This window comes from Spermophilus citellus (assembly GCF_964194105.1).
Source record: "Spermophilus citellus genome assembly, chromosome: 4".
Lineage (NCBI taxonomy): Eukaryota > Metazoa > Chordata > Mammalia > Rodentia > Sciuridae > Spermophilus > Spermophilus citellus.
Window position 1 is genome coordinate 214,880,746 of NC_138185.1, and position 21,537 is coordinate 214,902,282.

Sequence of the window (21,537 nt, forward strand, 5' to 3'; positions counted from 1 at the left end):
CTTCCAAATAGAGGAGAAGTGTCTGGTAATTTGACCAAGATTTTACAAGGCCCTACAGAACCCTTTTCAGATTTCGTAGCAAGGATGGTGGATGCTGCTGGAAAGATTTTTGGGGATCCTGATAGAGCCATGCCCCTTGTTAAGCAATTGGTCTTTGAGCAATGCACCAAGGAATGTAAAGCAGCAATCGCTCCTTATAAGAACAAAGGCATAGAAGTATGGATGAAAGTGTGTAGAGAGATTGGAGGGCCTTTAACTAATGCAGGTCTTGCAGCTGCTGTCCTTCGGATTGCAAAAGGGGGCAATCCTGCCGCCAGAACATGCTTCCATTGTGGTCAACCCGGTCATATCAGACGTGAGTGTCCCAAAAATGTCAATTTTACTGGACCTCCTCACGGTGGCCCTTCCACTGGCCTTCGATCACCGGGATTGTGTCCAAGGTGCAAAAGGGGGAAGCATTGGGCAAAAGAGTGTACATCAGTGAGGGACATCCATGGACAGCTTATTTCAGCTGGGCCAAAAAACGGCCGACGGGGCCCCCGACCCCAGGGCCCGCAAATATATGGGGCAGTGGAGAATGTCACACCCGAACCCGAGACATGGCCATCTCTACGCCATCCCATGAAACGCGGAGAGCCACTACAGGTGCCGCGGGATTGGACCTCTGTTCCACCTCCAGACTCGTGTTAACACCTAAGATGGGAGTCCAATTGGTGGAAACTGAGTTCAAAGGGCCTCTACCACCTGGCACTGTAGGTTTGCTAATTGGACGTGCATCTTCCATTTTGCAAGGTCTTCATGTTTTCCCTGGAGTCATAAGTCCTGATACTGTAGGGATAGTAAAGGTTATGGTGGAAGCTCCAAAAGGCATTGTGTCCATCTCCCCAGGAGATCGGATTGCTCAATTACTGGTTTTGCCTAGTTTACATGATCATTTCCCTGCAGACTCAAAGTCACGGACAGGGAATGAGATTGGTACCACCGGAGGGAATTGTGCTTATTTGTCACTAGATATGAGTAATCGCCCTACTTTGGAATTAAGCATAGAAGGTAAATCAATTGTGGGCTTACTTGATACAGGTGCAGATCGTAGCATCATTGCACTTAAGGACTGGTCTAAGGGATGGCCAGTGCAGACTTCTGATCAATCTCTGAGAGGACTTGGATATGCCCAGGCTCCTCAGGTTAGCTGTAGACATCTTTCCTGGAAGGACCCGGAAGGACATCATGGTACTTTTCAGCCTTATGTACTTAATTTACCTATCTCTTTATGGGGCCGTGACCTGATGAAAGACATGGGGTTCACTCTTAGTAATGACTATTCCCCAGTGTCCCAACAAATTATACACAATATGGGGTATAGGCCAGGTTTAGGACTAGGAAAACATTTACAGGGACGTAAGCATCCTGTACAAGGTCATCAAAAGCTTGACAGATTTGGTCTGGGTTTTTCCTAGGGGCCGCTGAGGCTCAAATACCCATAACATGGCTCACCGAGGAGCCTGTTTGGGTGCCTCAGTGGCCTCTTCCCTCGGTTAAACTGGCAGCAGCCCATGCTCTAGTTAAAGAACAACTTGACTTGGGTCACATCCAACCCTCTACTTCTCCATGGAATACTCCCATATTTGTCATTAGGAAAAAATCAGGGAAGTGGCGCCTACTGCATGATCTACGAGCGGTTAATGCTCAAATGCAACCTATGGGGCCCATTCAGAGAGGGCTGCCTCTGCTCTCTTCTGTTCCTCAAGGCTGGCACATTATTGTTATTGACATTAAAGACTGTTTCTTTTCTATTCCTTTACATCCTAAAGACTCACAGCGTTTTGCCTTTACCCTTCCCTCGTGTAACCACGAGGAACCAGATCAAAGGTTTGAGTGGATAGTGTTGCCACAGAAAATGGCTAATAGTCCCACAATGTGTCAGATGTATGTAGGAAAGACACTTGTGCCCCTCAGACAAAAGTACTCCTCCATCAAGATCATTCATTATATGGATGATGTATTATTGGCTGCTAAATCAGAACAAACAGTTCATGAGGCCTATGACGACCTCGTGAAGTTGTTAGCACAATGTGGGCTGCATATAGCACCTGAAAAGGTTCAAACAGGAGATTCTATTAAGTATTTGGGAGCAACAATTGGGTATGACAAATTACAACCACAAAAAATCACCATACGAACTCAGGATCTTCAAACTCTAAATGATTTTCAGAAACTGCTGGGAGATATTAATTGGATACGAGGATATTTACATATTTCTAATGTTGTACTACAGCCTTTGTATGCTACTCTTAGGGGTGATCCAGATCTTACTTCCCCTTGTAGCCTCACCAAAGAGGCTAGAGCGGCCCTTATGACAGTAGAAGAAGCTATACAACATGCTGCTTTATGCAGGCTCCAGAGTGATAAACCTTTTCAATTATGTGTGCTTGCCACTATGCGGCAGCCTACTGGAGTACTATGGCAAGATGGACCTTTGCTATGGATTCACCCACATGTATCCCCAGGAAAATCCTTAGAATATTATCCTGATGCTGTTGCAGCATTAGCACTTAAAGGGATTCAACAAAGCATTCAATTTTTCGGACAATCACCTTCTTCTCTTATTATACCCTATACTAAAGCTCAACTTAATGTTTTGTGTGCTACTCTAGATAACTGGGCTATTCTATGTTGTTCGTTTCAAGGGGATATTGATAATCATTACCCTTCTCATCCGTTACTCCATTTTGTTAAGGAACATCCTATTATTTTCCCTAAAGTAACTTCATCCAGTCCAATTCCGGGGGCTGTTAATATTTTTACTGATGGTTCCAAGTCTGGAATGGGAGCTTATGTCATTAATGATTCTCCCCCTGTCCAGCATCAATTTGCTCCTGGAAATCCACAATGGGTAGAACTGCAAATTGTTATTGAGGTGTTTAAACAGTGTTCTTTTCCTTTTAATCTCATTTCGGACTCCATCTATGTGGTGCAAGCACTAAAAATCCTAGAGGCTGTGGGAGCTATTAGTGATGCCCGTAATGTATCTGCTTACTTTAATCAGCTTCGACGGCTTATCTGTAGCCGCACTGCTCCCTTTTATCCAATGCACATCCGGGCTCACACCTCTCTCCCTGGTCCATTATCACAGGGTAATGCCTGTGCGGACTCAGCCACTCGAGGTCAGTTGATCTGTTTGGCTTCCTCCTTAGAGGAGGCTAAATTGTTTCACCAAAATTTCCATGTTAATGCTTTAACACTGCGCAGGCGTTTTTCCATTTCTAGAGCAGATGCTCGGCAGATAGTATTGCACTGTCCCCATTGTGTCACATTTCTTCATCCCCCTACTTATGGAGTGAACCCACGGGGGTTGAAGCCACTGGTTGTCTGGCAAATGGATGTGACACATATACCTGACTTTGGTAACCTCAAGTATGTCCATGTTTCTGTTGGTACGTACTCTGGAGTTATTCATGCTTCTGCGTTATCAGGAGAAAAGGCACGTAATGTCATCACTCATTGCCTGGAAGCCTGGGCGGCGTGGGGTGCGCCCACGTCCCTTAAGACTGACAATGGACCTGCTTATACTGGCAGACAATTCACGTCCTTTTGTTCTACTATGGGAGTGCAACTTACTCATGGTCTGCCTTACAATCCTCAAGGACAAGGCATTGTTGAGCGTGCTCATCGCACCTTAAAGGAAACTTTACAAAAACAAAAAGGGGGAATAGGAGCTGGACATACTCCTAAAGAATGCTTGTCCTTAGCTCTCTTTACTATTAATTTTTTGAATTTGGATATTCATGGTCGCTCTGCGGCCGATAGACATGTGTTCCCTCAGCCCTCTGTGATTGGCTATGTTAAGTGGAAAGATGTTCTTACGGGCCAATGGAACGGCCCCGACCCCGTGCTGACATGGGCACGAGGATCCGTATGTGTTTTTCCCCAGGATCGCACGGAACCATTGTGGGTCCCTGAACGCCTGACAAGAAGAGTCCTGACGCCAGCTACTCAGCAACAAGAATTACCACAGCAATCCCGTGATGAGGATCTTCATTCTGCTGAGTGCTCTGGCTCTGGTGCTGATGCCGATGACACAGACGACACCAATGCAATGGTGGGCGGTGGCACGGGCTTGGCCAATGCCGATGCCGGTTCACGGTAATTCCAGTGTCCTTCCCACTCTTTTCTCTACCTCGTGTGAGATGTCTGCGCCCTGTGCCTCTCCTAGAGGGGACGTGGAACGCATTTACAATCAATCTCAAGTTAATCTCACAGGAGTGTTTTGTTTTAGCCTTGGGAACGCTCATTGTATCCGTCTTAAGACCAAGAATTTGACTAACTGGGACAATCCATTGCAGTCCAGTCAAGTCTCAGGGAGCATTCTCAGTACTGTATTGGGCCAAGTAGTCTCAGGGGAACAATCAGGCTCAGGAACCTCCGTAAATAGCTCTGCTTTAACCATAACTACCTTGGCTAGTATCTCCGAGGTACTAATTCCAATGCCCCCATATTCTAGTGGACTTCCTTATGCCACTCATTTTAAGGCTTCTCCTTACTGTACCCCTAATCTTGGTTTCCCCCCAACATTCACGCCTTGTCAGGATTATTCTTGGGAGAAACGTCAAGTTGCTAAAGGTTTCTCCCTTTCCCCCTCTCTTAAGAGGTATGTTTATGACTTTAGCAACAGTGCCAACTCCTCTACAGGAGTGGGTTGGTCATGGTTTCAATGGCTGTTTTCCAACACAAAGGGGGCTTCAGCTGATATTTCTGCACTGGCTCAATTGCTGGGAGCCAAAAGTTGGTTGGCTAATGTTTCTGGCACTGTTTACGAGAGTAAGCGAGGTAGTAGACTCACATCTGTTTCGTTCAACTCTCTGTTGGATAATGCCACATTGCCCCCTGCAGCGGTTTGTGTTCAATCTCCGTTCTTACTCCTTTTGGCTAATGACACCTCGTCAGAAATGCTGGATTGTTTTAATGTTAATTGTTTCTTATCTGAATGTTGGGATGGTTCTTCGGCTGTAGCAGTGGTTATGAAAATTCCAACCTTTGTTCCAATCCCAGTTATTGCGGACCCTGATAAATTCCCCATTGTTGAGCTACTTAGAGTCCGCAGGGATTTTGGAATCACAGCTGCTATAGTGACAGCCGTGGCGGTATCTGCTGCTGCAGCGGTCGCGGCCGGAGTGGCCATGGCCAATCAAGTGCAGACTGCTGCCTCCGTTAATCAAGTTGTTCAACAAACTTCTATGATACTTGAGTCCCAAAATGCAATTAATCAACATATTTTGTCAGGGATCTTAGCTGCCAACCAAAGAATAGATTTACTCCAAGCTCAGGTAGAAGAATTGGCTGATTTGGTGCTTTTGGGCTGTGTTGATCAACGTGCACATTTATGCATAACCTCTGTCAGATTTAATGATTCCAGGAATGCCTCCCGTATCATCGGAGAATACTTGGCCGGAAATTGGTCCATGGCAGCGGAAGACATGATCCAGTCTCAACTAACCCAGATAGCTGTCTTGAATAGTACCCACGTTGATCCCATAACGTTGGGTCAATTCACTGATTGGATATCTTCTGCCTTTTCCTTTTTTAAAGAGTGGGTGGGGGTAGGCATTTTTGGCGCAATGTGTTGCTTCGGTATGGTTCTCTGCTTGTGGTTTCTCTGCCGCCTTAAGGCCCGCAATGCTCGCGATAAAGCTATGATTATACAAGCACTTGCAGCTTTGGAAACTGGCAACTCACCTCAAGTTTGGCTTGCACAAATTAAACAGTAAACCTTTGACATGGTCGTTGCACCCCAAGTTTTACGGACATTGCACTGGGAACGACATGTCCTTCCTTGTTATTCTCCTAGTGTTGGAAAGCCCTTGCACTCTGCCGGCTTTACTGCCATTGCACACAGATGGGTTTCCACGCTAGTACTTTTCTATCGCTCTATGACCCGTGCCTTTCTTTTAGGGTGTTGCCAACTTGTTTGTCGTTGTATTTCTATACAGCCACAGTTCAGCCTCAGAGACCTAATCATGACTGGCTGAGTAGATACCATTAAACGCCTTGGCAACAACGAGCTGATCTTGTAGTACCCAGAGACGGGCAACTTTCACGCTTGCACTGCAACCTAAGACAGGGGAATGGGGCCTCCCCAAAGACGGGTAAGCAATGTAAGGGCAGTGAACGACCTAAGACAGGGGCTACTTGATTCCCTTTGACGTGCTATAAACAGAAGGAAAAAACTGCTGGCAGTGGATTCCCCCCGGCCCCCAGGGCTTGGATCCAGCCCTGATTTGTATGCACGTCAAGGAGGCCAGCTCACAGGGCCTTAACAGCTTTGTGGTGTCTGTTTTCATATTCAGCCAATAACGGTCATGTGGGAACGTCCTGACCTGCTTGGGTCTGATGAGGTTCCTGGTTGAAGGCTTCGTATGAGTAATGGCGATTCACCTCTACTCTTGCCTGTTTTGTTTTTAGTAAACGAAAGGGGGAACTGTGGCGAGCCGCTTCTGCGGACTGTGGTCGCCATTACAAGATGGCGCTGGCCTTGTGGTGGTCTGTGATAAACAACTCCTTCTTTGGGAGAGTTGGCACATGGTTCTTTGACACCCTACGAGAAAGCTCCACGTGGCAGCTTCGCATTGGGTGTTTGGATACTTTATTAAGGCTGGGAGGGGCTTCTGGGAGATTAGAAGAACTCTCGAGAGCTTGAATAAACAGCTGTAAGAAGATTCCCGGTGTTGCGTCTTCCTTGCGGGCAAGGGGGTCGCGACAGCAGAGGAAGGAGTGGGTAAGTGTACCTATAACAAGTATGATTTTTCTCCACCAAAAATAAATGAACAAATAAAATAAGGATTGATTTCCATTCTTCTCTCTGAGACCTACGCTGTGCCAACACTTGGGCCTGGCTCCTCTTCTTCTTACCCTGCCATCTCTCCCTCTGCTTGGGTGCTGTCTGTGACTCTTCTCCACTGGAGTTGCAGGGTGATGAGGTTCCAAGAGAACAGCACATTGTTCTAGGAAGAACAGGGAGACCCCATACTTCCAAGTGGAAACATGAGGCTGCAGCACAGCTGGAATGTATCAGGCTTTCTTGTGGCAACTGGATTGTTTTAGTAAAGCAAGAGAATAGCTAGTTTTGTTTAAAAGATGGCCCCTGGCACATAGTTTTAAAATTCTCTTTATTGGTGGTAGATGGTGGTAGGAGCTGCTTCACAGGTCGGGGGAAAAAAACCAAAAAGGAACATGGTGATGACTGGAGGAAGGGGCAGCCCTGTCAGTGGCCGATGGAAGTGCCCATCTCAGTGGCATTAAAATATATAGGGGATACTGGTGGCTCCTGTAGTTTCTACTGTGCATTCTTGGATCCAAAAAGAACAATGCCTAGAGCTTTCAGCCTCACAGAGAGCCCAGCCTACAAGGTGACATCAAAACTAGAAGGCTTAAAAGGAGTTTTTAAAAGCCATGACATACTTTGCTGAAATAAACATTAACATCCTCAACACAGATGACATGGTTAAGAGTCTTTTAATGTCTGAAGTTTTATGGGATTAAACATAATTTCTCTGAAACATATGTGAGACTTGTGGCTGCTGTGTCTCTAAAACCTAGGGGTTCTCAATTTTAATTGGAATGCAGGTCATGCTAATGACTACCATGTTGGGCCTGGCATCAAGGGATGAGGGTGGGGCGATGCTGTGGTTGATATGGAGCAGTGGGCTGGCTGAGTCTCCTTCACTGCTGATTTTAGCTGAGGGACTCATCATTCCAAATTTAGACCCATCAACCATACTTGTTGGTCAGGATAAAGAGAACCCCACCAGATGCAGGCGATGCATCAAGTCCAAGTGCTATGGATACCCTGAAGGTGTCTTCCTCTAGCTTGTGGTACTCAGTGATAGGAGGTACAGGGCTCACTTTGGACTTGAAACCAGATATCTGTGCTCTCATGATCTTCTGTCCCCACAGCAAGTGACATGCTAAAACTCTTGGCACATGGTCCCTCTCTCAGCACTGTGCCACCATTTTAAGGGGTGGTCCTCCCTATTCCTATACATTTTAAAAAACCCCTATTCTCTTGAACTCCATTTTCTCTTTAAACATTGCCCATTTCACTACTTCACTTTTCCACAAAACTTTGTAAAGGATTTGTTTGTATGCACTGGTCTAATTCTTGTCCTTTCATTCTCCTTCCAGTAGGCTTTCCACCTCCCTGAACCTCAGAGTGACTCCATTCTTTAACTAAGGTATAACCACTCAGCATAAAAGAAGTGACACCATTACTAGAGTGTGAAATTTCATGTGTATGCACCTGATTGCCATAAACAATCACAACCATTACTCAGCTGAAAGAGCTGTTTTCAATATCAACAAAGAATTCTTCAGGACTTTGTTAGGAAGTGACAACAGGTAGGTGCTTATATTTAAAACAGCCTGCCAGAAACCATCACAGCATCAAAAAGGTTAGAATTAAAGGGTGTTTACCTGATATACTAAAAAGGCTTTTGGTAACTTTCAATGGATAGATTCCATATCCATATTTTTCTCCTATACCATAATCCAGCCTTTGTATATCATTTCCAAAGCCCTGTACAGAAGTGATAAGACTTCTACTGATCTTATACTTTTCAAGTACCTAAGCTATTTGTAAAAATTCAGGGTGAACACTGAGTTTATAGACCATGAGTCTGCTATAATGGTACACCAGCATGCTTCTGAGCATCCTTTTGAGAGCATTACCTTAGATTTTGTTTTATAGACCTACTTGCTTCCAAAATGCACATTCTAACTAAATAGCATTTTTTACTTGGAAGTTAAAGATTGAGGAATTTGTATCTGTGAGGTAAAACTGCAACCTTCAAATGCAATCCCTGAGTCACAGAGAAACTTGCTCTCTCTTGACCAAACTGAAGTCATCATAATTTTTACTTCCACAGAATGTTTGAGAAACTTCACTAAGAAACTGAATTTGAACTGGGATTCTAATTAGAATAAGATGTACTCCATTGTTGAATAAAATTTCAAAATATATTTTAGTCATGTATAACTAAAAAAAAATAAAAAATAAAATAAAATAAGAAATTTTTATTTTATTTTAAAATATTTAAATTTTTATTTTATTTAAAAAAATTTTTATTTTATTTTAAAAATAAAAAAAGAAGTTGAATCTGTTGTTCTCATTGGAAGTCACTGCTGCAGTGTTTCTTAGTTCTGACCTTTACTTAATGTGACTTTGTGCTCTTTATTTTTTTAAATAATTTTTAGTTGTTGATAGACATTTATTTTATTTACTTATTTATATGTGATACTAAGAATCGAACCCAGTGCCTCACATGTGCTAGGCAAACGCTCTACCACTGAGCCACAACCCCAGCCCCTCCAGCAGTACTTTTTTATTTTTTAAATATTTTAATATTTTTAGTTGTAGATGGACACAATACCTTTATTTATTTATATATGGTGCTGAGAACTAAATCTAGTGCCTCACACGTGTAAGGCAAGCGCTCTACCGCTGAGCTACAACTCCAGCTCCAGTACTCTTTACTTTTGAACTGCCTGATATCCCATAGGTGTTATAAAATCTCCTTTATCAAGTTTTTTTTTCAAGTTACTGGTACAGAACTGAATGATGGGAGGCCGGAGGATAGAGCATGCTATTGGGAGGAACTTAAAGAACAACAGAGTCAGAAAGTCATGCTTAGACAAAGCAAATAAAGAAAGGTCAATGTTAAATGCAAGAAACACCAGATGTATATACTAAGATAATAAGTGTATATACTAAACTAAGTATGTATATATATATGTATTATTTATATATTTTATAAATAATACACACATATATAAAAGTGTATATATATACACTTTTATATATATACTTTTAGTATATATATATACTTTTAGTCTGTTAATGGCAAAAGAGTTGGGAAGAAATGTATTAGAAATGTATTATAACTGTCAAAATTAAGAAGAAATCTGGTCTATCTATGACTGCTTTTAAATTTTTTTTTTTTTTTGCAGTACTGGGGATTGAACCCAGAGACTCACAAATGCTGGACAAGCACTCTCCCACTGGGGTACATCCCCAGATTATTTTTATCTGCTAGTCAACAGTGAACTGATAAAAAGGTAAAAGCTGACAGCAGGCACTAAACACCAAGCTTAATACATAGTAAGTAGTCAATAAATCATCTTTCCTCCTCATTTCCACCTCCCTGATCACGGGTGACTTCTTTAGGTCCAATCACTCAGCACAGAGTAACTTAAAGAACGATTTACCCCTAATAAGTTATGTGATTTACCCCTCTACTAGAGGGAGAAATTTCGTGTGCACATACCTGATTGCCATAAGCATACAAAAAGTGGCTTCGTGGATGAAATACCATTCCAACAGGAGAAGAAAACGAGGGAGGAAATAGGAAAGGTGGAAACTTTGGTGTGGAATTTGGGTTGTTCTTGGATATGGCATTCACAGAGGCAATGGTAGTTTTCTCGAGCTAAATAAATAAAATATCAGGAATTTGTAAGAATTTGATCATTATTACTAGTCCACATTACACACTTTAGACCTGTTCTTAGATTTTGAATAAGATAGGGACATACCTCTCAACACAGTATAGAACTGGAAGGATTAGCAATCATTGATATTTCTTTACTCCACTGCCCTCCATTTTACAGTGTTGAAATTAAGTTTAGGAGGCAAAAATAATTTGTCTAAAATTTTATAATCAATGGCACAGAGAGTTTATAGAATTTTTCCTGAACCTGGCAGACAGAATCAAGTGACTGTGCTTATAACTCTCATGCCCAAAGTGTGGATGCCTGAGTCATATCCTAATTTTCTCATATCATGATCTTGAAGGGGATCAGACTATGACATCCCAAAATACATCACTTTGGAATAATTTTAAGCTAAAGAGACTTTTGGAATTCAACTGATGCAGAAGGAAAATCTTTCTCAGAGCTTCCTTTTCTGACTAAAAGCAACTTCTGGGAAATGACTGTCATAAACTTTTCTTCAGAGCAGATCTACTCCCAGAAAAGAAACTGAAAATAAAACCTACCCTTGTGGGAGATACCTAGATGGACAAACATTATCTAACCTTCTTATCTCCTGTTATTCTCTTGAAAACCAGTCATCTGTTTTCCCAAAACAAATGCATCAATTGAATCTCAATATCGTTCAGCTTAAAATTATCTTGACACCAAAGTGGCATATTTTGGGGTATATTTTTCCACTCACCTTTACCTATTAAACTATCATCCCCCAATTTTAGCCACCCTTGAAATTACTCATCACTGAGTTTCTCTCATATAAATGAACTGCATGTGTAACAGGTTTTTTCCCCTCCTATTAATATCACAAGGATTAAGGACCTTTGGAATAGAAAACATAGACATGTGGCAACAGGTCCCATTGTCTGCACATCTTAACTAACCACTTTATGGAACCTTAAATTTATAAGGAAAAAACTATCAGCTTATATTCTCCTGGAGAACTAATTGAGATTCATCACTCTGCCATTAGCATCATGGTTTCCACCATCATCAAATGGAACAATCAGAGGTGATGAATCTCTAAAGTGTCAAACTGTATTCTTCATTGTAAATAATTTTGCTGTAGCCAATTTTATCATGTTCTATGGCTAAAGATAACAAGAATTTGGAGATAGCTTTTGATAAGGTAAATTTGCATTGTGGGAGTGTCACGAGCAATCACCTGGGCTATTAAACCTACCTTGTCGTATAAGAGGTAAACTCCAGCATCATGCTCTTCGTCCATGAGAAATGTTAACACATTTGAGCGCATATAAGTTGATATTTTATCTTCGTCAGGTAAGCAAGGAAACCATTCAACAAATGGTTCCTTACCAAAAAAACAAGAGCTTGACTATAAAAAGAGAAGGGAAAAGTTAATGCTGTTTTAGAAATGTAAGTCATCATAGTAAAACAAACTAATGAACCATTGTGTTGCCCTAACTAATTACAAATCAAATGTTTAAATCTTCAAAGTCTTTGCTTCTTTTCTAAGGGAGATGAATCCAGGAAATATTGCAAAGCATCTCTTTCTGGTACAAATTATTTGTCAAGAATCATTGTGTAGACCTAGATTTAACATAGTTAGGGAACTGCTATTAAAGCTAATCAGACCCACCACTGGGAGTATAGAGTGACTGATTGCTAAGCATTTCACCACATAAATTCCATTTTTTGGACTAATAACTACCCATGAAATCATGCATAACAAAAATTCTTACCTTTTAAAATATTTAATATCATACCTCACTTAGAGTCCTATTTCTGTCAAAGGTGATAGTAATATAATCAACTATAAAATATAAAGGTATAGGAATTATGAATAGCATATATATTTCTAGAACTAGAAGGGTTAGTGTTAATAAAATAGTCTTCAAAAAATAATAGATGTTGGGCTGGGGTTGTGGCTCAGCAGTGGAGTGCTTGCCTAGCATGGGTTTGATCTTCAGTAACACATAAAAATAAATTAATAAAAAAAGGTATTGTGTCCAACTACAATTAAAAAATAAATATCAAGGATGTGTTATCAACTTATACTCAAATACAGATTTTTTGCAGGTGTGTCTATTGTCTCAAATTTAAATTAGTTTTTCCCTTTATTTTAGGCCATTAATTTGTATAAATCAAACTTATCTTTACATTTTATTTTATTTTGATGTATGCCATTTTATTTAATCTCTATATATCATCTATATTGAAAAAACCTGTTAATATATAGTTAACTAAAATTTACCTTCAAAATGTTCTTTGTTGGCAAAACATCTTTCATTATACCATAATTTTCCTTTGATATAATCAACCTATAAAAATAAATAAATGAAAATATCACTTAAGTAACATGTAGACTTAAGCTACAGAAAAAAAACTTACCAAAAAATTCCAAGGTTTGATAGTTCAGGGATGGGAGGCAAATAGAGAGGAAAACTGCATGCAAATGAACTAAAAGGTTGTAGAATGAAAATAAGAAGCTAGAATGCAGATTTTGAACAATACACGCAAAAAAAGGAATACAAAGAGGAGAAATTGCACGACTTGGTTTGCATTATTGAAGATGCTATTGTCTATGACCCATCTTTCTGAAGCTAGCATCTGCCCTTAGTCTGTTATAAAGGGTTTATCTTTCATTCCGCATTAGCTGCAGCTGGGTTTAAGGAGCCTTCACGGATGCCTGAGTACAGCAAGTAGTAGCAAGAAAAAGGTATTGAAAATTGGTCATGAGAGAAGCTTCAAAGGAAGTGAGATGGTATGCACTGGGTATTCCTTATATGCAATTTGAGATGATTCTGTTACAAGAAGATTCTGACTTTCAAATTATTGTTGAGACACAGGGAGACTTTCTTACACTTTTATAGACACAGTAATAACATCTATATCATCTGTGCATAAAAACCTTTTAAATATTCTAAAATTGTGGTGATGGTTAGACAACTCTGTAAAAATACAAAACAACATGGAATTATACAATTTAAAAAGATGAAGTTTATGGTATGTGAAATATGGCTCAATAAAAAATGGTAAGAAACAAACAGAAGGTCTTATAAGATGAAACAGACAATAATATATTTGGTGTTCTACTGCCATTCAAGTTCAGGTATTATAATCAAATAAAACTTTTTGAGTTCTCAGATAAATCTTTAGATTTGCAGGATACAGTAATTATCATTATAATATCTGGGCAGTTAATATAAAATCTTTACTGGGCCTTGAAATATTTCTCTTCTCCTGGGCATAGTGGTACATGCCTGTAATCCCAGTGGCTAAGGAGGCTAAGACAGGAGGATAGCAAGTTCAAAGCCAGCCTCAGCAATAGTGAGGCATTAAGCAACCCAGTGAGACCCTGTCTCTAAATAAAATACAAAATAGGTCCTTAAAAAAGCACTCTATAGGGATACGGCTGCATCAATGATTATAGCGGCACAATTCACAATAGCTAGACTGTGGAACCAATCTAGATGCCCCTCAATAGATGAATGGATAAAAAAAAATGTGGCATATATACACAATGGAGTATTATGCAGAACTAAGAAATGACAAAATCATAGAATTTGCAGGGAAATGGATGGCATTAGAGCAGATTATGCTAAGCGAAGCTAGCCAAGCCCTAAAAAACAAATGCCAAATGTCTGCTTTGATATAAAGAGAACAACTAAGAACAGAACAGGAAGGAAGAACATGAGGAAAAGACTACAGTAAACAAAGACGAATGGGGGGAGAGAAACGGGGAGAGAAGGGAAAGCACATGGAAATGGTAGGAGACCTTCAATGATACATAAAATTATAAGAGGTTATGAGGGGCAAGGGGGAGGGAAAAAGAGGGAGAGAATTGAACAACAGCAGGGGAGGTAGAGAGAGAAGATGGGAGGGGAGGGGAGGGGAGGGGAGGGGGGATAGTAAGGGATAGGAAAGGTAGCAGAATACAACAGTCACTAATATGGCATTATGTAAAAATGTGAATATGTAACAGATGTGATTCTGCAATCTGTATTTGGGGTGAAAATGGGAGTTCAAAACACAATTTGAGTCAAATGTATGAAAGATGATATATCATGAGCTATGTAATGCTTTAAATAATCAATAAAAAAAATAAAAAAAATAAAAAAAATAAAATATGCAAGTACATGGCAGAAGCAAAAAAAAAACAAACAAACAAACAAACAAACAAACAAAATAGGGCTGGGGATGTGGCTCAGTGGGCAAGTGCCCTTGAGTTCAATCCCTGGTATCCCACCTGCCCCGCCCCCCCCCCCCCCCAACCAAAGTTGTATTCTTCTTCTGCCTCTTTAGATTCTTCTGGGATTTAAAAAAGAAAACAACTTAAAATGAAACAGCCCTGTGATTAACCTTAGGGATAATTAAATCCCAGGATGTGCTCATGACCCAGGTCTGACCTAAAGTCACAGGATTGGTTAGGTATGAACATATAATCTGAGTCAGCTAACATAAAGGAAAGCAGGACCAAAAGTTGAAATGACAGAGTCCTCCAGATATCTGGTAGGGAGTGAACCCAGTCATGTTTGGAAGCCAGCTTTATCCCTTGAGTTCCATATTTACATGAATCGATAACTTTCTCTCCTTTGCTAAAATTAGCTTTAATTTGGCTTCTGTCATTTGTCTTCAGAAAGTTCCTGGCTATCTGCACTGGAAAAGAATCTAACTACCTTTTTTAAAAAAGTAAATTTTATTATTTATTCTTGAGCTTTATAAAATGATGTTATGGGATATATAGACAGTAAAATGTTTACTAGAGTGGGCTATCTTTTTTAAAAAACAGCTACACTATATTATGTACTATGCTAAGATTTTTATTTAACTACCTTACTTCTAAGAGATAGATATTTTTTTTGCCATTTTAAAACAAAGAAATTGAGATCCAGAGAGTTATACAACTCGTTCAAAGTTATATGCTACATGGTAATAAATTAGCCGAAATTTGAATTCAGCCTGTCATTTATTCACTCATGGATTCATCAAATATTTACTGAAAACTGCCCATGTACAAGGCAATGTGGTAACTGATTAGTAACAAGATAGCCCTTGGCCTGGAACCTAAAATCTTGGAACTAACCAGGTGTCTACACAGACAAAACAGGGAGTCGAACGATAGGAATCAGTGCTGAGAGCTTTGCGAGTGCACGGGACGGGTATCCTGGTGGTTAGCGAGGGACTCCTGGAGAGTGAGAAGAAATTTTCTAAAACAGAAAGAGTGAGAGGGAGTGCATGCTAAGAAGATAAAATATGTCCTGCAAGAGACCTGATTTGTGAGAAGTGTGGGCACATTAAGGGAAGGCAAGTATCTGGGCATGGCTGGAGAGATGGCTCAAGGAGGTGAGCAGGCACAAAGGATTTTGTAATCTCACAGGACTTTGAATTCCATCCCTAAAAAAGTGACCCAAAGTCCATACTATTTCTATTTAAACACATTTTTGTGGGTAAGTAACAGATTTTGCCTCATGCCAATTTCCCAGTTTAGAGCTTTACACGGGGTATGGATGTGCTGTGTCAATTATTCTTTCAAGTCATTCAAGCTGCTGCTAAAGTTTCACCTCTATGGAGAGGGATGCTCTAACCCTCCTCTTTTAAACAGAATATTGTTTTCCCTTGAATCTATTTTTCTCTCATTCTGCTTTAGTTTCAGCACTTACAACTATCTAAAAATCTCATTATATATTTGTTTGTGTACTGATTTATGATCTAGTTCCCTCAATAGAATGCTAAGCTATGTAAGAATAGGGACTTTACCTTAGGCACTGTGAAAAAACCACATGTCCGAACAAGCATAGATTATAGTCAGGGATAAAAAAAAAAAATTGTTGAATGGAGAAATCACCAGATGTGAACTACTCAACTACTGCCCCCAAATCCACATATATCCCATGCCTGACATCTTTCCTCCTCAGTCAATCTTTACACAAAAGGTCTTATCCAAAGGTAAATCCCTATACCTTTAAGAATAATTTCACTTTTTCCCTTTCTTTCCTCCCTAGCCCCAATACCTCCCTGTTTTCAGAATACTTGGATTTCCCTCCTTTTATCACTACCACACCTGAGATTTGTTGAGATATTTTGTTTCAATAGGATTTGTTATAAATCCTTATAAATGATAAAAACCTCTATAAATGGAAATTTAAAAATTTAAAAAATATTTCACAAGCATTTCCCCCTTACTCTGCCAGTCCAAGTTTTAGAAGTGCACTGTACCAATATTGGCCACATAAAATTAATAGGAACAAAACTATTAACAGCAACATTGTATCAGCAAAGAAGTGGAAAATTACACAAGCATTCATCAACTGGGGACAGGTTAAATAAACCCTGGTAAGTTGGCATACTTGTAGGTATAAAAAAGAAACAAGGGGAAAAAAGAAAGAAAGAAAAGAGGTCATTCTTCATGAACCAGTATGGACTTTTTCCTTTGCTATATTAATAATTAAGAAAGTAAGTTATGTCTGTAGTATACTTGTATGTAGTGTAAGAAACCTGAGAAAAATATATAGCCCAAATTATTTGAATTTACATTAAAAACACTAAAAACATATGGAATGTTTACTTGTAAGGGACAGGGAAAACAGGCTGAGTATACACAGGTAGGCAGGAGTGAGACTTCTCAGTTTGTCTTTATATAACTTTTTTGGTTTTTAATTACACGAATGTATCATCTATTAAAAAATAATTTTTAGATGTCAGAAATTCTCATTTCCCTTGCAACATGACATTTCTTTCTACAGACTGAAAGTTTTTGTTCCTCCCTAATTCATATGTTGAAATTAATCTCCAGTACGATGGCATTTTCAGTGAAGACTTGAGAGGTGATCAGGTGGCTGAGACTTAGGTGTCTTTATCTGATCCGAGGATGGTTAGATACCATTCCCTTACAGAAGAGAACCCAGAGAGAGATGTCTTGCAACTCTGCCATGTGCGGTTACAGCAAGAAGACAGCTGTCTACAGACCAGAAATGACCCTCACCAGACAGTGAAATGGCCAATATCTTGAAATCAGACTTGCCAGCCTCCAGAACTATGAGAAATCTCTGTTCTTTATAAGCCACCCTCTATGGTACTTATGCTATAGCTGCCCAAATTGACTAAGACATCTCCGTTTCAAGAATCCTTGTCTAGTATATTACATTTTTACTTACGTAGACAGAAAACATATAAATTGATATTAGACTCTCAAGATCTGTACTAAAACACCATAGTATTTCTACATAACTAACATGCATATCCTTCTGTCTACTTTAAATCATCTCTAGATTACTTAATGCAATCTGAATAAGTAAATAGTTGTTACACTACTTAGGATTAGGTAATAATGACAAGAAAATGAGTCTACTTGTTCAGTACAGATGCAATTCTCACCCCTAATGTTTTTAATTTATAGTTGATTGAATATGTAGAGGTGAACGTGCAGATAGAAGGGTTTATTGTACTTCCCTCTGTTCATTTTTAAAAAAATTCTAATTTGTGTTATGACAGCAGAATGCATTACAATTCATATTACACACATAAACACATTTTTTTCATATCTCTGGTTGTATGCAACATATATTCACACCATTCATGTCTTTATATATGTACTTAGGGTAATGATGTCCATCTCATTCCACCCTCATTTCTACCCCATGCTCCCTCCCTTCCCCTCTCACCCCTTCACCCTATCTAGAGTTCATCTAATCTTCCCATGCTCCCCCTCCCAACCCTACTATGAATCTGCCTCCTTATATCAGAGAAAATATTCAGCATTTGTTTTTTTGGGATTGGCTAACTCCACTTAGCATTATGTTCTCCAACTCCATCCATTTACCTGCAAATGCCATGATTTTATTCTCTTTTATTGCTGGGTAACATTCCATTGTGTATATATAACACATTTTCTTTGTCCATTCATCTACTGAAGGGCATCTAGGTTGGTTCCACAGTTTAGCTACTGTGAATTGTGCTGCAATAAACACTGATGTAGCTGCATCCCTGTAGTATTCTGTTTTTAAGTTCTTTGGGTATAGACTGAAGAGTGGGATAGCTGGGTCAAATGGTGGTTCCATTCCCAGTTTTCCAAGGAATTTCCATACTTCTTTCCATATTGGCTGTACCATTTTGTAGTCCCACCAGCAATATATGAGTGTGTCTTTCCCCCCAATATCCTCACCTTGTATTCTTAATAACTGCCATTCTGACTGGAGTGAGATGAAATCTTAGAGTAGTTTTGATTTGCATTTCTCTACTTGCTAGAGATGTTGAACATTTTTTCATGTATTTGTTGATTAATTGTATATCACCTTCTGAGAAGTGTCTGTTCAGTTCCTTGGCCCATTTATTGATTGGGCTATTTGTTATTTGGTATTTAGGTTTTTGAGTTCTTTATATACCCTAGAGATTAGTGCTCTATCTGATATGCAAGTGGTAAAAATTTGCTCCCAAGAAGTAGGCTCTCTATTCACCCCACTGATTGTTTCTTTTGCTGAGAAGAAGCTTTTTTAGTTTGAGTCCATGCATTTATTAATTTTTGATTTTAATTCTTGCACTATAGGAATCTTATTAAGGAAGTAGGGGCCTAATCCAATATGATGGAGATTTGGGCCTACATTTTCTTATGTTAGATGCAGGGTCTCTGGTTTAATTCCAAGGTCCTTGATCCACTTTGAGTTGAGTTTTGTGCATGGTGAGAGATAGGGGTTTAATTTCATTTTATTCATATGGATTTCCAGTTTTCCCAGCACCATTTGTTGAAGAGGCTATCTTTTCTCCAATATATGTTTTTGGCGTCTTTGTCTAATATAAGGTAACTATAGTTATATGGGTTTGTCTCTGTGTCCTCCATTCTGTACCATTGGTCTACCAGTCTTTTTTGTGCCAATACCATGCTGTTTTTGTTACTATTGCTCTGTAGTATAGTTTAAGGTCTGGTATAGTGATGCCACCTGCTTCACTCTTTTTGCTAAGGATTGCTTTAGCTATTCTGGGTCTCTTATTTTTCTAGATGAATTTCATGACTGCCTTTTCTATTTCTATGAAGAATGTCATTAGGATTTTGATTGGAATTGCATTAAATCTGTATCATGCTTTTGGTAGTATGGTCATTTTGACAATATTAATTCTGCCTATCCAAGAACAAGGGAGATCTTTCCATCTTCTAAGGTCTTCTTGAATTTCTTTCTTTAGCGTTCTGTAGTTCTTGTTGTAGAGATCTTTCACCTCTTTTTGTTAGGTTGATTCCCAAGTATTTTATTTTTCTTTTGAGGCTATTGTAAATGGGGTAGTTTTCTGGGTTTCCCCTTCAGATATACAGAAATGATATGCATTGTCACTGATGTACAGAAATGCATTTGATTTATGGGTGTTGATTTTTTATCTTGCTAATTTGCTGAATTCATTTACTAGTTCTAGAAGTTTTTTGGTGGAATGTTTTGGATCTTCTAGGTATAGAATAATATCATCTGCAAATAGTATTCATTTGAGTTCTTCTTTTTCTATCTGTATACTTTTAAATTCTTTCATCTATCTAATTGCTCTGGCCAGTGTTTCAAGAACTATTTTAAATAGAAGTGGTGAGAGGGGGCATCCCTGTCTTTTTTCAGTTTTTAGAGGGAATGCTTTTAACTTTTCTCCACTTATAATGATGTTGGCCTGAGGCTTAGTATAGATAGCCTTTACAATGTTGAGATGTGTTTCTGTTATCCCTAATTTTTCTAGTGTCTTGAACATGAAGGGGTGCTGTATTTTTTTTATTGGTTGTTCACAACATTACAAAGCTCTTGACATATCATATTTCATACATTAGAATCAGGTGGGTTGTGAACTCCCATTTTTACCCCAAATACAGATTGCAGAATCGCATCGGTTACACATCCACATTTTTACATACTGCCATATTAGTGACTGTTGTATTCTGCTACCTTTCCTATCCTCTACTATCCCCCCTCCCCTCCCCTCCCATCTTCTCTCTCTACCCCATCTACTGTAATTCATTTCCCTCCTTGTTTATTATCCCATTCCCCTCACAACCTCTTATATGTAATTTTGTATAACAATGAGGGTCTCCCTTCATTTCCATGCAATTTCCCTTTTTACTCCCTTTCCCTCCCACCTCATGTCTCTGTTTAATGTTAATCTTTTCTTCCTGCTCTTCCTCCCTGCTCTGTTCTTAGTTGCTCTCATTATATCAAAGAAGACATTTGGTATTTCTTTTTAAGGGAATGGCTAGCTTCACTAAGCATAATCTGCTCTAGTGCCATCCATTTCCCTGCAAATTCCATGATTTTGTCATTTTTTAGTGCTGCGTAATACTCCATGGTGTATAAATGCCACATTTTTTTTATCCATTCATCTATTGAAGGGCATCTGGGTTGATTCCACAGTCTAGCTATTGTGAATTGTGCTGCTATGAACATCGATGTGGCAGTATCCCTGTAGTGCACTCTTTTATCCTTGTAGTGCGCTCTTTTAAGGTCTTCAGGGAATAGTCCGAGAAGGGCAATAGCTGGGTCAAATGGTGGTTCCATTCCCAGCTTTGCCAGGAATCTCCATACTGCTTTCCAAATTGGCCGCACCCTTTTGCAGTCCCACCAGCAATGTACAAGAGTACCCTTTTCCCCACATCCTCGCCAGCACTTGTTGTTGTTTGATTTCATAATGGCTGCCAATCTTACTGGGGTGAGATGGTATCTTAGGGTGGTTTTGATTTGCATTTCCCTGACTGCTAGAGATGGTGAGCATTTTTTCATGTACTTGTTGATTGATTGTATGTCCTCCTCTGTGAAGTGTTTGTTCATGTCCTTGGCCCATTTGTTGATTGGGTTATTTGTTTTCTTATTGTCTAATTTTTTGAGTTCTTTGTATACTCTGGATATTAGGGCTCTATCTGAAGTATGAGGAGTAAGAATTTGTTCCCATGATGTAGGCTCCCTATTTACCTCTCTTATTGTTTCTCTTGCTGAGAAAAAACTTTTCAGTTTAAGAAAGTCCCATTTGTTGATTCTTGTTATTAACTCTTGTGCTATGGGTGTCCTATTAAGGAATTTGGAGCCC

The 21,537-nt window shown here is 39.5% G+C and overlaps 1 protein-coding gene across 1 annotated transcript in view; it reads right to left on the minus strand.

Annotated features, from left to right (window-relative positions):
* The window catches only part of CATSPERB (cation channel sperm associated auxiliary subunit beta), a gene marked incomplete at both ends in the record, with an annotated part of 136,340 nt that overhangs the window by 58,223 nt on the left and 56,580 nt on the right, over positions 1 to 21,537 (minus strand). The window contains 4 exons of the mRNA XM_081292934.1: positions 10,317 to 10,475; positions 11,717 to 11,869; positions 12,261 to 12,307; positions 12,749 to 12,815. Coding sequence (XP_081149060.1) covers positions 10,317 to 10,475; positions 11,717 to 11,869; positions 12,261 to 12,307; positions 12,749 to 12,815 — 426 coding nt within the window. The remainder of the gene's footprint in view (positions 1 to 10,316; positions 10,476 to 11,716; positions 11,870 to 12,260; positions 12,308 to 12,748; positions 12,816 to 21,537) is intronic.